This window comes from Myxocyprinus asiaticus, chromosome 26, assembly GCF_019703515.2.
Source record: "Myxocyprinus asiaticus isolate MX2 ecotype Aquarium Trade chromosome 26, UBuf_Myxa_2, whole genome shotgun sequence".
Classification (NCBI taxonomy): Eukaryota; Metazoa; Chordata; class Actinopteri; order Cypriniformes; family Catostomidae; genus Myxocyprinus; species Myxocyprinus asiaticus.
The window spans coordinates 28,698,406-28,714,239 of record NC_059369.1 but is presented as its reverse complement, the minus strand read 5'-3'; the positions used below and the strand labels follow the sequence as shown (position 1 = coordinate 28,714,239).

Here is a 15,834-nt window from a genome sequence, read left to right as displayed (position 1 = left end):
GAGTCAGATACACCAAAAAAATTTATTATTGCTGCCTATCTGAAAAAAAACACAGAAATAAGGAGGCCAACAAAATGTCATGTTGCTCATTGCAACTACACCTGGTTAGGACAAAAGCTCGCATTTACATGGACGAGATCTTTTGTCTGCTTGTTGCTTTATAGTGTTGCATCCGGTTAGGACACTGTGTTACTGGAATGAGGAAATGTTTAATGTCAGATATAGACAGGGCCATAGAATGTCCCCTGCCATGTACTGCTTGGCCTGCAGGAATATGATATCTCAGTCTAATGAGAAGTCCCAGGTTGCCTCTCGAGTGTAAAAGGACACAGAGATTGTCTTTCAATGCATGTATAGAAGTCACCCGCTTTCGTGTGCTGAACAGCAGAAGTACAAACACCAAGAGCTCTCTCAGCAGAGGGAGAGAGTAGTTCGGTGTCACAATTGATGAGGAAGAGGATGAAATGCATGCACAGAGTCTGGAGGAGTTTAGGCAGCTGCAAGAGCGAAAGAGAGGAGTAGATTTTAAAGTGAGTAAAGTTATCAGCACTGTACTGCTCAAAAGCCAAGATGCCAAATTATATTAAAAAGTAAAGTACCACCACATTTTGAATGAAGACACCATTAGACCATAAGACAATTTAAAATAAAATTTTGGAATTCAATTATGGATAACAGCATAAATTAATTAATGAATCATCCACTGCAACCATTTCTGATTGCAATCTTTTTGCAAACTAACTTTCCAAAGCCAACTGATGAAATGTAGCCATTCACCAGTAAAAAGACTAGTAATTTAAAAGTATAACTGAAGTTTACTGTGAATAATAAGGCTATGAATCGGAAATAATGCTTAAAAGCTGTCTGCATAAGAACTATCCGTTTGTACTCAACTGTTTAAAACTGCATCAAACAGACCAAACCACATTTCACTTTAAACAGAACATACACACAGTTAGTGATAGAACAATATATTGTCAAGGCAGATTAATCAGACAATATTTGGCCATTGTCAGCATTAAAGGTATATTTCACCCAAAAATAAAAATTCTCTCATCATTTACTCACCCTTACGCCATCCCAGATGTGTATGACTTTCTTTCTTCTGCATAGCATGAATTACTTGCACTGTATGGACCTACAGAGCTGAGATATTCTTCTAATAATCTTCATTGAGTTCAGCAGATGAAAGAAAGTCATACACATCTGGGATGGCATAAGGAGTAAATGATAAGATAATTTTAAACTTATACTTAACAGAAGTGGTCATTCAAAATTGAAAAACAGTTTTGTCAGTGGATAATAATTTTTTTTAAAGTTTTCAAATATTTTAGTCTAATATTTTGTACTAATATTGTGAAAATGAACTGTTTATTTAAATGAGTAGTTCCCCAAAAATGAAAATTCCATCATAATTTACTCACCCTCATATAGTGAATGCCCTTTGGTCTTTCTTTTTTTATGCAGAACACAAAAGTAGTTGTTATAAATTATTTATTATATCAGCCACCCTGTACTCTAGATATTGGCTAGGGATGCACCGATACCACTTTTTCTCTTCTGATCCGATTCCAGTATCGGAAATCTCAGTATCGGCCGATATCGATCCTGATCCGATACCAGTGTTGTTTTTTGCATAATCAGTTTAGAATATCTTTACATTATTGTATGGAACTAATTGGGTGTACTCTTTAATATGTAAAGAAACACAAACCTTTAACTGCACATTATTTCAATATAAATGTATAGCTTATTAAGAAAAACTGTATTGTTAACTGGATAATGTAGCAGCAAAATTAACAGTAATTCCAGTATAAGTCATCAGTTTTTACTTGTATTTGGACTTTAAAGGATTCAGATTTTTTTTGTTCAATTTAGTTGTAAGATATCAGCTCTTTTCAGTCACACAGTTATTTTTGGAACCCATTCAACTTAAATATTATTATAATTTGTAAACAAATGATAATAATAATAATAATATTATAATAGTAATATATCTCAATCGTGCACCTTTTGTCATGGATCCACCGGTCTCTCTCTCTCTTTCTTCCTCATTGCTGACACAGCGCTCACTCTCACCTGAGTTCTGATTACACACACCTGCATATCATTAGTGGCTAATCAAGGACTGCATATATACCCCACTTTCACAATAGTATCTCTGAGACTCCAGTCCTTCCTACTATATCAAACATACCTGTGTCTTCATTATTGCCTGCAAGTATCATAAGACTGTTGTGATATTACTCACCTGATGTTTGCCACTCTGTTCAACTGGATTTACTCGCAATGTTTACATCACTGTTTCAATCATCTGTTCAATAAACCCTGCTACTAATTTCATATCTCTGCCTCCGTGAGTCTCTCCGTGACCCTTTTAACTTTTAAAACCCTCACGCTTTTATTTTGACATTCTGAACTCTCCAGGAAGTCCTGTTTGTAGGAAAGTTCACAGTAGTTTAATTAGTTTCTTATTCAAATTCTGGTAAAAAAAGAAATTTTCACCTCCAGTGCCATTCTAAATTCATATTATAAGTGAACCGAACTATTGAGCATCTACATCTGAGATGCTCGTGAGTAGCGCTCAAATATTGCGCACCGATTTGAAGGCTAAAAATAGCCACGAGTGTGTACACAGAGCAGCACCATTCACTAATGCGCTGGAGCTGCGTGTGCATTCTATATATTTACTTATAAAACACAGCCTTTTGTGATTCACAGAGCTATTGCATGTCTTCAAGCGACTTTGAATAAAATGCATGAGTCATATGAACTACTTTGTGTTTTAATGGTTCTTTTATGTCATTTTTGGAGCTTGACAGTAACGAACATGACTAACACACAGTATCGGATTAGGATCGGGCGCGTCGGACCGATACCCAATCCGTTTAAAAGCTTCAGTATCAGATCGGTGCATTCCCAATATTGGCATCAGCATTGACCATTTGTAAACCCATATCATTCGACCACTACCTACAGCCAGAAAATCTGACTATTAACACAAAGTTACGAGAGAAACAGGAGAATCGGACAGAACACTTCAGACAAGATGAAAAGATTTGTGCTAAATTCAGGTTGGAATAGTGGTAGCTTTGTCTAGTCTATATATATATATATATATATATATATATATATATATATATATATATATATATATATATATATAATATATAAACATTTAAATGTACAAACTGCAATGGCTGGAATCGAAATTAATGAGCACAGGTTCTCTTTTATAAGCGTGCTCTGCTGCTGTCAGTATGCGGTGATGCTAGCGAACAGCTCAGTTTGATCGCTCAGTTCTGATAACTAACTAATGTTCTGTACATTGGTGATCACAAAGCAACAACTGCTTCATAACTGATGCACAGCATTACATGCTGCAGACAACAGGGCAACCTGAAAATGCTCATGCATCAATGATGCACAATTGTGATCAGAAAGCTTGCGACACCAAAGCCACAACAATATTTGCAAATGTACTGGGTTATTGACTCCCCCAAATCATTACTTCCTTTACTAAATGATATAGGCTCATAAGCGCAAGTTCATAGTACTGTATATGTATGAATTTAACATCACAGATAAGGAGGCAATGGGGCACGTCTTAGTCAGTGTACTGCAAATCACATACACCATCCAGGCAATGCTATTCAATAGTGTGGTTTCTTGACATGAGGCTACTGGAGTGATGCTGATGCAGTTGCCTAGCAACCCCACAGTTTGCGTATTTGGCACCCTCCCTCATTATTGAACATATATATTCTGTGATGAGGCTCTGTTCCTCTCGAAGACTCCTCCCATTGTTACCTTTCTTACTGTCAAATCACACCTTTGACGAAAGTTAAATATCTCATGGTTGTTTGAGTTTAATGCTTGGCTTTGTTGGGTTAAAAGCTCCACTTCATGTGATAAGATTTAAAGTCTGGTTAAATATACTTTAGAAGCTAACGGGAGATGATCTAAAGAAACAAAGCCTGGATGAGCTCTGTAAACATCATTCTTTATTGCAAAAATCCAAACACATCACAGCAGCACAAGCCTATTGCTATAATCGGAATAGAATACTAGCTTATTAAATACAGAATACTGCACACTATGTACACTGTTTTAGTTGACACTGACATTATTCGACAATAAATGTTCTAAAAAGTTTGCTATATTGTTGTCTAGGGCTGAAACGATTAGTTTCGTTGCCAAATAGTCATTTGATGTCATTTAACGTAACATGAGATCATATGAAACTCTAATGATGGCGCGCGAGAGGAGCACTGCAGCTCGCGCCTGACTGAGGAGAGGAAAAACACACAGCTCACAGTCCAGACGCACTAATCTTTTCAAATAGCTTAAGGTGATGTAGATCGCAAAGTATGAGGGAATTATTCAAAAATACCAAAAAATTAAATACAGAAGCACTCTCATTGTGGAATAAGCAGAGCCGGAGCTGCCGCTCCGCTGAAGCAAAACTTGCGTGTCGAGCATCTTTAAAGGAAATACCACGACGTTACATCTTAAATGCAGTTATATTTAATGCGTTATAGCTTTATTAAAGTTCAAATAATAATATGTAAATAACTACAAACTCTGAAACTGCCATTTCTCTGTGCGGTCAGCGCCTCTTCTATGAGTTGCGAAGTGTTCCGATCTAAGCGGAAGAGATTGAAACTGCACCCGGCTGATGCACACTCTGTCACAGGGACGCTCGGCCCTCAAGCGTGCGCGCTTGCTGCAGCTAGATTATAATGTGATGGCTCGTGACTTATTGAATCATAATACAGTATACGTGTCACTGTGCATTTCGACTTGCTTTTAGAGGATAGATCTTGAATATAAGTATATTTTTTCTTTACTGCACTCGCAGAAGTATAACCAAGTGAAAACACACTCTTAAATACACTTATATTTTTCTCTTAAAGCAAGTGTAAATATCATGTTGCTTCTTAAGTAAATGTATTTTTAGACAATTTTAAATGGAAAATAAGACAAAAACACTTGATAACAATAGGATTTTTTGTAGTTAATTTTTTTATTGAATTAAACTTCCTTTAATTCAGTGAATGTCATTTAGAGGTTTTAACAAATTATTTTGTCCACTTTATTGTTAGCAAGCATGTTTAACACAACCTTTTAAGTCGGGGCACAAGCTGAATAGTCAGTTAAGAGCTAATAATTAATCATTGCAGTAATCGCCTATAGTCGAATAATCGTGCAAATAATCATTAGATTAAGCGATTATCAAAATAATCATTAGTTGCAGCCCTATTGTTGTCACCTCATGACCTCATCGCATTGCATGTTTTAGCCTAATCAAGTAGTGCTGTCCAGTTATCATCTTGGTGGTTATAAATGGTTGCTTTGCATTTTTAATACATTTTTGTGTAAAAATGTCTTAAAATTTAGTAATCAAATAATGAGTCAAAAATAAGATATTAAAAACTGCAGCTGATATTACTTTCGGTTCTTTCATCGCACTCAAAATGGAAGGTCAAGTCAAGCACTTAGCATTGTGGAATACAGTTTTCAAAGCAGTGCATTTTCAGGAGCGTCCTTATTCTCAAAAATAAATTTCCTATCTCTTAATAAGGCAATCCTATAAATATTGTATTCCGTGTTCAGTGTAAGTGATAGCTAAAAAAAAGAAAATTAACTAAATAAAACTGTTTGTATTTCTCCAAGAGTGAGTTATTTCTCTATAACCACAAATAATACAGTCCTCAGCCAAAATGTGTTTTCAACTTAGTTTTAAAATCATGTATTGTTGATGCCGATATAATATAAATAGGTAAATTGTTCTACAGTTTAGGGGCAGCTACCGCAAAAGCACGGTCACCCCTCATCTTCAATTAGTCCTAGGGACTATCAAGAGCTTCTGATCAGACGATCTGAGGGATCTCTGAGGATTGTGCATATGCAACAGATTAGCAAAGTAGGAAGGCGCTAGTCTATTTAGGGATTTAAAAACGAAATGAAGAATTTTATAATCAGTTCTAAATCGAATTGGCAGCCAGTGAAGAGAGCGTAGAATAGGAGTAATATGGTCACGCTTATGGGCCCCTGTCAGCAGTCTGGCTGCAGCATTGTGGACAATTTGCAGTCTTGCAAGGGAAGCGTTGTTAATTCCTATATAGAGGGAATTTCAATAATCCAGGTGAGCAAAAATAAAAGCATGGATAACCTTTTCAAAATCCTTAAGAGACATGAAAGGCTTTACCTTAGATAACTAGTTTTAATGACTTCATTTATCCGTTTATCAAACTTAAGTGCGCTGTCACATACAAAGCCTACATTTTTAACTGACAATTTAAGGAAAGGGGCCAAATGTCCCAAATTAACATTGGCAGAGCCAGCCATCTCAGAAGGGCCAAAAATAACTATCTCTGTTTTTGAGTCATTGAGTCTTAAAAAGTTTAAAGAGATCCAGGATTTCATATAATTTAGACAAGCCAGCAGGCATTCTAATGCATTCCTGTTTTTCGTTTTCAGCATCAAGTAAATTTGGGTATCATCTGCATAACAGTGAAATGATACCCCATGTTTCTTAAACACTTCCCAAAGGAAGCATGTACAGAGAGAATAAGACAGGGGCCAGAATAGAGCCCTAATGGAAAAAAACAAATAAGAGGGACTGAGACAGATGAGAATTCTCGAACTGAGAAACTTCTATTTGAGAGATAGGATTTGACCCAGTTAAGAGCATTTCCACAAATACCCATGCACTGCTCAAGGCGAGAAATGAGAACACTATGATCTACAGTATCAAAGGCTGCGCTAAGATCTAACAGCACCAGAATCGCCAGATTTCCTGCATCAACAGTTAAGAAAATATTGTTAAAAACTTTTAAAAGTGCTGATTCAGTGCTATGATAAGTTCTAAAACCTGACTGAAATACTTAAGAATATTATTTTTATCTAAAAAAAAAAAAAAAGTCTGTAACTGAGCAAGTACCGCTTTCCCCATGATCTTAGAAATAAAAGAAATGGAAAAAGAGATGGTGTGGTTGTTTCAAGGAGCGCAATACGATGATACTTGAACAAAAATGAGCTGCATGGTCGAGTTGCCAGAAAGAAGCCAATGCCACAAAAAAGCCCAGTTACAATATGCCCGACAACACCATGACACGCCTCACAGCTTCTGGCACACTGTAATTTGGAGTGACGAGACCAAAATAGAGCTTTATGGTTACAACCATAAGCGCTTTGTTTGGAGAGGGGTCAATAAGTATTGTGCTCCTTGAAACAACCACACTGTCTTTTTCCAGAGCAGCCTGTATTTCTCCTGAGGTTACCTGTGGGTTTTTCTTTGTATCCCGAACAATTCTTCTGGCAGTTGTGGCTGAAATCTTTCTTGGTCTACCTGACCTTGGCTTGGTATCAAGAGATCCCCGAATTTTCCACTTCTTAATAAGTGATTGAATAGTACTGACTGGCATTTTCAAGGTTTTGGATATCTTTTTTATATCCTTTTCCATCTTTATAAAGTTCCATTACCTTGTTACGCAGGTCTTTTGACAGTTCTTTTCTGCTCCCCATGGCTCAGTATCTAGCCTGCACAGTGCATCCACGTGAGAGCTAACAAACTCATTGACTATTTATACACAGATGCTAATTCCTATTTAAAAAGCCACCGGTGTGGGAAATTAACCTTTAATTGCCATTTAAACCTGTGTGTGTCACCTTATGTGTCTGTAACAAGGCCAAACAATCACGGGTATGTAAACTTTTGATCAGGGCCATTTGGGTGATTTCTGTTATCATTATGATTTAAAAAGGAGCCAAACAACTATGTGATAATAAATGGCTTCATATGATCACTATCCTTAAATAAAAGAGGGTGATCAGTCATATTTTCAAAATCAATGCCAAAATTTCACAATTTCTGCCAGGGTATGCAAACTTTTGAGCACAACTCTATCACAGAATTTTCAGTCTTAGGTGGTGAGTTTATGAGGAGGGACTAAATATTTATAGATTTTTAAAACAGCAATGCATTGCAACTGCTGAAAAACAGACATGCATTATCTGTGAGTGAATCAAAGAAGAAATATAGTTTCAGCCCAAAAGCATTCCTCCAGAGCCACAGTATGATGGGGATATCTACAACTATACACAACTTCTAATGAAGTCCTAATTTGGAAGAATCATCTACCAATGGAACTGACTACATGTCATGCACCTATTTTGTGAGGGGCACAGTCCTTGCTTACTTGGTGACTAAACATCATACCACCAAAGAAAGACTAACACTTTTTAAATAACTTTGTAGTTCCTTAGCTGTAGTATTAGACAGTACAGTCCTGAATTAGCATGCAAGGGGACCTGGGTTCAAATGCTGACCTAATATACTGTACTGTATATATTTAATAATAATAATATAAAAAACAGGGACAGAAATAGGACATCTTAGAGGAATTTCACATAAGAATCACCATGTGGACTTGCAGTTGAACATCAGTAACCTTTAAGAACTCATTACAAATAATGGCACAAATCTTATTAGAAATGTCAGTCAAGACAAATACATGAATCAAACAAGCAATCATCATTAGCATTATTTAGCCCACTAGTGTTACATATAAATGCTTGGCCAAGTCTGAGTCAGATAATCTTCCACAGTCCGTGAGGCAAAATCTATAATGAATAAGTGTAATAAAATAAAAGAGAGTGTCATTTTCTGTAGATAGTTATAAACAAACGCCTCCGGGGGGGGGGTGCGGAAATCACTCACAAATAGAGCTGTCACGATCATGAAATTCTGGCTAGTAATTAACTCTCTTACATATAATTGCAATTAATGATCTAATTGTCTGTTTTGTTCATGTTATTCACAGTGTAACACATATCCAATATGTCCAGTCATTTATTTACCTTTGAACTTGAAATCATACAATAATATATATGATTTATTTTAAGCTTGTTAACAAATACTGCACATACTGACAATGACATGACTAATAATATTTTACATTTTAAAATACTGATGAAAGCAATTTGGAACACCCAGGAAGAAAATAAGCTTTAAAAATGAGCAGACTCATTTTCTCTAAAAGGGATAAACCCCCAAAAAAGAAACCTAGAAAAATAAATGTATAAATAATATATTATACTGCATAAGAGTGACAAGGCAACCATTGTGAGAAAACCAATTATTCTCAAGAAGCCATGAGATTATGACAGTCATTATTCACAATTGAAATAGATTCACTTGTTTACCTCCAGCCCAGCTTTTAAGTGCCAATGCATGATATTCTGTAGGGTTTAGAGCTTTGCATTTAATAAAAATCCCTCTTCAGAAAATAATTAATCAGAACTTGGCTGACTTGGTAAGTGCACTTGTAAGTACACTCTCTAAACAAAAATTTGTAGATGATCAATGAGTTGAGGCGTCCATGACTACTACTTATTTAATAAGTCCTTTATCATAGTGCAGTCTAAGGGCTCCATTTTCATAGGCGTGCAAAGACCGTGCACAACGTCTCATCCAATTTTAGTGTGAGCGCTAATTCTAAGCAACTATTTTCGTGCCAGTGCAAAGCACAAGTGGGCATGGGTGGGAGTGTTTTTTGCTATTGTGGGTGTATGCGTGCAACTGTGGATATATTGTATGTTAACGTAGTGGCACAAAGTGCAATGTGCAGTTCTCCTGAGAAATTGTTAATTGCACTAAGACATTCAGTAGTCTGGAGCCAATTTAAAAAGTTTTACACATTAACGAATGAATTGTGTTTTTGTGAAGTTTCATCCGAATGGTGTACACTCATTACACTCATACCCATATGAGATGAAGACTGTACTCAAAATAGTTTTCAATAATAAGTGTTTTATTCTACATGGTGTGGGTCACCCCCTTCAATGTGTCACGCCATGTTGAAATCACCCAGAGAATCCTTGCAATCATTGGCTGCCGCCTATGTAGATATGCTTGGCTATGCTTATTTAGCACACAGTTTTGTTGTTTGGTGATGCGAAGAACACAACTGAACATATTTCTTTATCTTGCTTTAGCACCCGAGACAACGGGAGATCCAGTAGCTATACTGCCGAAGAAGCAAAAAAGGTCTGAAGCAAGAAGACAGAAAGACCGGCAAAGGCAAAAAACTAGAGTATACATAAGTAATGGTAAGGCATCTACATCTTCATTCTTTAGTGCAAAGTAGCTTGACACAGCGATTATTGTGGATTTTGAATAAACCATGACTTTCTTGCTTGGAAAAAATTAGTTTGTCAAAAACAGTATTCATGGACATCCTATATTTGATCATCAAAAACAATTCTAATCTTTCCTTTACCTTGACATACTGTTTCACTAGATAATTGAGGTTTATTTTATGCTAAGCAGTTCTCTAATAAAGGTAACAACTGTCTTTAGAAATAGCGTGAAACGTAGACAGTCTCCAAAGGTTATTATATGAGGGACAATAGTAATCTGTCCTTAACAGTAGAAGTCTGTTCACTTGATTTCGTTTGTTTTTAGGCAAAGCAATTATATTATAGTAGTAATAAATAACTTTAGAATTTACCTCAAATGCTGACATTTTCCAGATGCAAATGATTTTCCAGAGCTGATGGGGGCAGCAGAGACGATCACGCTGATCCACGTCGATAGATGGCAGTACAGTGTCTAACACCACTGTCACATCGATACTTAAAGTACACGAAGAAGAGCAATGCTAACGCTAGCCAGAGAATTACTGAATGCCCCTTTAAAACCACATCTGTTTACAGCGCAAAGTCTAAATTCAGTTCCTACAGTTGCAGTTTGGAGATTCCACCAGCAGGTGGTTCATGTCCAAATTTCATGTGAAAATATACAGTAGTGGAACATCAAATTATGTCCCTGACAATCGCATTTTATGAAACAAAAATGTATTAGATGTGTTAAACTATCTATAGGTCATGGTTTATTTTTCAATTATTATTATTATGTTTATATTTACTTATAAATTGTATTTATGATAGAATTTGTATTGGCATTTTTCCACCTGTTTTCATAGAGGGATTTTTAAGTCACTGGACTATGTGATAGGATGCAGATGTTGGAATAACCGTAAAAGAACCTCAGAATAAAATTGCACTTGACCCAGTCAATTAGATTCGTCTAACCTACTTGCACCTAGACTAAGCACATGCTTGCAAGAAAATACCAAAACTACATGGCTATGCCTATTGACTTTGTGCTTATGACTTACGGCATAGCGCTGCGATTAGCGCTAGCACTCTTAAAATAGGACCCTAAATATGTTTCATGCACAATATCATGAAATTAGCACATTTTAACAAACAGCTACAAACAGATGTAATGTTTCTGGTCCATTAGTCCAAAGGGCTGCGACAAAGCCTGGTACTTTTTATGTCCTGATATGTGCATTTTTAAGTGCAAGTCATTGTCGTGACACCGATGTGGGTATGTTTACTCTTGCAAATGCAACGGTCTCATTGCTCAGTGAGCTTGTCTGCTCTATTAACATTATGGCTGAAATTATTTCAAGTCAAGATTACAAGCCCATGGCAGAGAACTGGAAATCTTCAAACATTAGAGTACATGACAAGTGTAATGTCATGTAGCCAAACTTTTGACTAAACAGCATTCTGCATCCACAATGCATGTAAAGTGAAAAACCACGGCTGTTTTTTTCTTTTATGTGCAGTTTGCAGTCGGGTTTATTGGCAATAGATTATACCACAATAATAGACTGGTGTGAAAAATATATTTTAAAATAATGGTGTAGCAGGCTTTGCAAACTGTTGTACAAAAAACATTAGAAAACATTTAACAATTTCATTATCATCTGCTGAAGCTGCTTGCTATAGCACTAGCATCCATTCAGGGAAGGAACTAGGCTATATTTGAAGGTAGATTTTAACAAAAAACAAAAGGTGTCAGGCAAGTTGTGTTTTAAAAAGTTCTAACATGCTCTGCCACTGATCTCCATCAATTAGTCACAAAAGGTCAACGTATGTTCAATAAACTGTATCTTTTTTCTGGGCAATAATGGTGAAAATGTTCCAGTAGCTTTTTATAGCCATGACTTTGAGGTGTGTGTGCCTACACAACAACTGACTTTTAAAACTAAACCTACCCTGAGAAATACTCATTGCCATACAAGTACGGCTGGGTATTGATACAGATTTCCATTTCGATTTGATTAGATATTGATTCCATTTTGCTTACATATGAAATACATTCTCTCCCAGCTTATGCTGTTAATTATACAGGGGACTTTGTAACTAGGTACATTATGAAAATATTAATTTCACTAATTAAATCTTTAGTTTTTCATATTTTTGGACACATTTTGGATTTTTAAAAATGAACAAATCCATGTATTCAATCCATAAATAAGATATATTTCATATATTATTTTTTGCTACAGTTTTATTGTTTAATTGGATAACTTATACTATTTAACAAGTATTTACATTGATTTGTTGAACACATGCTAAAACCTGTCCTGTCTCTTTAACAAAACCAGCATTTATGTAAAGAGCGTCTGTAAATGAGTATGTTAACGAGAGACGGCTTTATTTCATCTGTGCTATCCAAGATAAGACTAAAATGTTTATTTTTTGTTGCTTTTGACCAATAACTGACTGTAGAAAACAGAAATTGTATTAAAAGAGACATTATCCAATGACAAATGGCGTGGATCTCGTCTTTGGACACACATTACACAAAACAACTTTTACACTCATCATGCAGTGAAAGGATTTGGCTGCTGAATACTCCACCAATATACTACACAATTACTGGCGAGTGAAATATGAACATTTACCAGCTAGTTGCCAAATACATACATTTTAGTCGCATAGCACGAAATTTGGTTGCAAATATGAGCGATTTCCTCTCATTGTAGTGGAGGTTTGCGCATCGAATAACAAATAAAAAAATCGTATAAGAATCGTATATGGAGATCGTTCAAATGAAGATCGCGATGCATCGAAAAATCTATATATTTACCCGCACCTAAGTAAAAGCAGTTTCAGAAAGATTTCAGGCCCTGTGCTATAGTAGACAGTGGCTAATACTGGCTGGTGTTTAAATAAATTATTAGGGTGAGGAACAGATGTGTATAAGACTATTTTCTGTACTTGATTAAACATGTGAGAAGCATCTTTTGTTCTTGACTCCTAAGACAGAACTTCAGGTTTCAGAAATCAAAGCTTTACTAATTAAATAAGCATTATTTAAGCATTATAATTGGCATTTTTATGAATATGCTGTCTCTCAAATTTCATGGACATCATTTAATAAAATGTAGTACAAATGTGAGTGGCAAACAGAGTAAGATTTGCACATTTGCAACTGCATGAATTGCATTATCACTGCTTGCACCGATTTCACATACAGTCCAGTGCAGAGGCCATTAAAAAAAAGATGAAGAGCGTTTCCATCTACTTGGCTGTGACCTGCACGTATATTTGCCAGGTCAGGATGGGCGTGATGAGTTTTTCTATCTGTTTGAGCTTCAGGAGGTTTCCTGCTCTTGTCTATTTACACCATTTCATGGTCTGTCACAATAGCTTACCGTGAGTGACAGACCAAAAAAGTGGAACATTCTTGTTGATGCACCCCTCTGAAACATTGGTTCCCTCGGCAGAGCTCTACTGCAGCAAAGCACAACATCTATTTACATAGGAACACTACAGACAGACTAAAAAGAAGGTGCAAGTTGTTTACATGAAAGCAAGCACATTTTGCAGGTAGAAATAAAATAATTAATCAAAAATGGACATCAAATGCAGCTAGGTTTCACATGGGTATTGCATTCATTCCTTCCTGATTTAAAAAAAAAAAAAAAAGTGTTGTGGTTAGGTGTACAGTGAAGTCAATTACTTTGTTTTGCTGATGCTTGTAACATAATTTTCATTCTCTTAGGCATTTCGGTTGAGTGGCCAAGTGGCAACATATTGCAGTTTATAGCTGGTATTAACATGAACTTCAAATGTGGCTCCTGTGACCACTTTTGATCGGATTTCGTTGAAGGACAGGTGTATAAAACCCCCTGTTGAATCCTCTATTTCCACGAATCAGTGACATCATCGATAGGCGAAGCCACAGACATACCTGGACATGTTTGGTCTGATCTAAACTGTTCTAGTGTTGCAACCAGGGACTAAAAACGAAATGTTTTTCATTTTGATTCGTTCTGAGCAAAAACTGAATTTTTTTCAATTCATTTCAGAAGTTCCGCAGCCTCCTTTCCAAATAGTAACCGGCTAGAACAAAATAAAAGAAAGGTTAATAATGTTGTTAAAAAGGTCTTCATTCACAGAATGCTGAAACAGAATCCCTGGTTGCAACACGACAGCTCATACAGTTTGTTTGAATGTGTGTGCGTTCTTGACGCTGCAAGTTGGGAGTGCAATTAAAGGAATATTACACCCAAAAATTAAAATCATCTTATCATTTACTCATCGTCATGCCATCTCAGATATGTATGACTTTTTTTTTTTCTTCTGCAGAACACAAATTAAGATTTCTAGAGGAGAATATTTCAGCTCCACAGAATGGTGCCCAGAACTCTGAAGGTCCAAATATCATATAAAGGCATCATAAAAGTAATCCATATCACTCCATTGGTTTAATCTATGTCTTCAGAAGCGATCCAATCAGTTTTGGGTGAGAACAGACCAAAATATAACTCCTTTTTCACTGTACATCTTATCATTGCAGTCTCTAGGCACAATCATGATTTCAAGCTCGATTACACTTCCTAGTGCTAAAGGCATGCGCAGAGTGCTAGATGCCACTATAGGAAGTGTAATCATACTTGAAATTATGATCGCCAATGAGACTGTTGATGTCAAGATTTATAGTGAAAAAGGAAATACATTTTGGTCTATTCTCACCCCAAACCAATTGGATTGCTTCAGAAGACTTTGATTAAACACCTGGAGTCATATGGATTACTTTTATGATGCCTTTATGTGATTTTTGGACCTTCAGAGTTCTAGACACCATTCATTGCACTGTGAGGACCAACAGATCTGAGAAATTCTTCTGCAGAAGAAAGTCATACACATCTGGGATGGCATGAGGGTGAGTAAATGATGAGAGAATTTAAATTTTTGGGTTAACTATCCTTTTAATCCTTGAGATATTGAAACTAAAGTATATGCCTTGTGTGAATTTAAACTATTTGAGCATTGATGATTTTTTTTCTTTTCTAGAGCAAATAGTTATCCTAAAAAAATGTATGTCCACATATGTGGATGTGGGACTAAGTTATGAAACTTTAAATAATACCAAGCTATAGAAAGTCAGATTTGTTTTTAGTCAAATTGTTTATTATGTGTCCAGGAGTGTTGGTTATTCATGTTTTTGAGATGTTACTGACATTACAGATGATTTTCTGTAAAGCTGAATAAACAATTCTTATTCAAAGTAATGACCAGCATCATCCAATCACTGCCAACCATGTTAAAATAAAATGTAGCATTATAAAACTCTGAATCTATGTTCTGATTACAATTGTCCCATGTCTGCCAAACATGATGAGTGGTCCAAACATCATCTATAGCTGAAACTGAGCTTTTGTTCAGATTTTAGGAGTGAATGCACTTAGCTGCATAGAAAAGCTATAGGATGTACCATTGCTCTGTTGCTCCCTATTTAGTGAATGACTTAACCTCCAGTGGGCTGTCTTTCTGCACTGGTCTCAGAACAGTTCAAAATACATCTTATTTTCATCCTAACTACATATAAAGCTTCTGAAAGCAACATTTTTCAGCTTTTGGATGAATGCATTGATTCTCTATGTGAAAATGCACAGTAAATATAGGAATGCATTTACACATGTTAATGAATAGAACCATATTGTACAGTGATAACACAAT

At 36.0% G+C, this 15,834-nt stretch overlaps 1 protein-coding gene across 4 annotated transcripts in view; it reads right to left on the bottom strand.

The window, feature by feature from the left end:
* LOC127416838 (tumor protein p53-inducible protein 11-like) overlaps nt 1-15,834 on the bottom strand; it is a 91,489-nt gene that overhangs the window by 27,832 nt on the left and 47,823 nt on the right. Inside the window, exon 1 of one of the 4 annotated variants that reach the window (XM_051656408.1) lies at nt 369-485. The exons of 2 other annotated variants lie outside the window; for them this stretch is intronic. In XM_051656408.1, coding sequence (XP_051512368.1) covers nt 369-470 — 102 coding nt within the window. In that variant the 5' untranslated portion in view covers nt 471-485. Of the gene's footprint in view, nt 1-368; nt 486-15,834 lie in introns of those variants that run through there. One more of the 4 variants, XM_051656412.1, reaches the window with a different exon arrangement.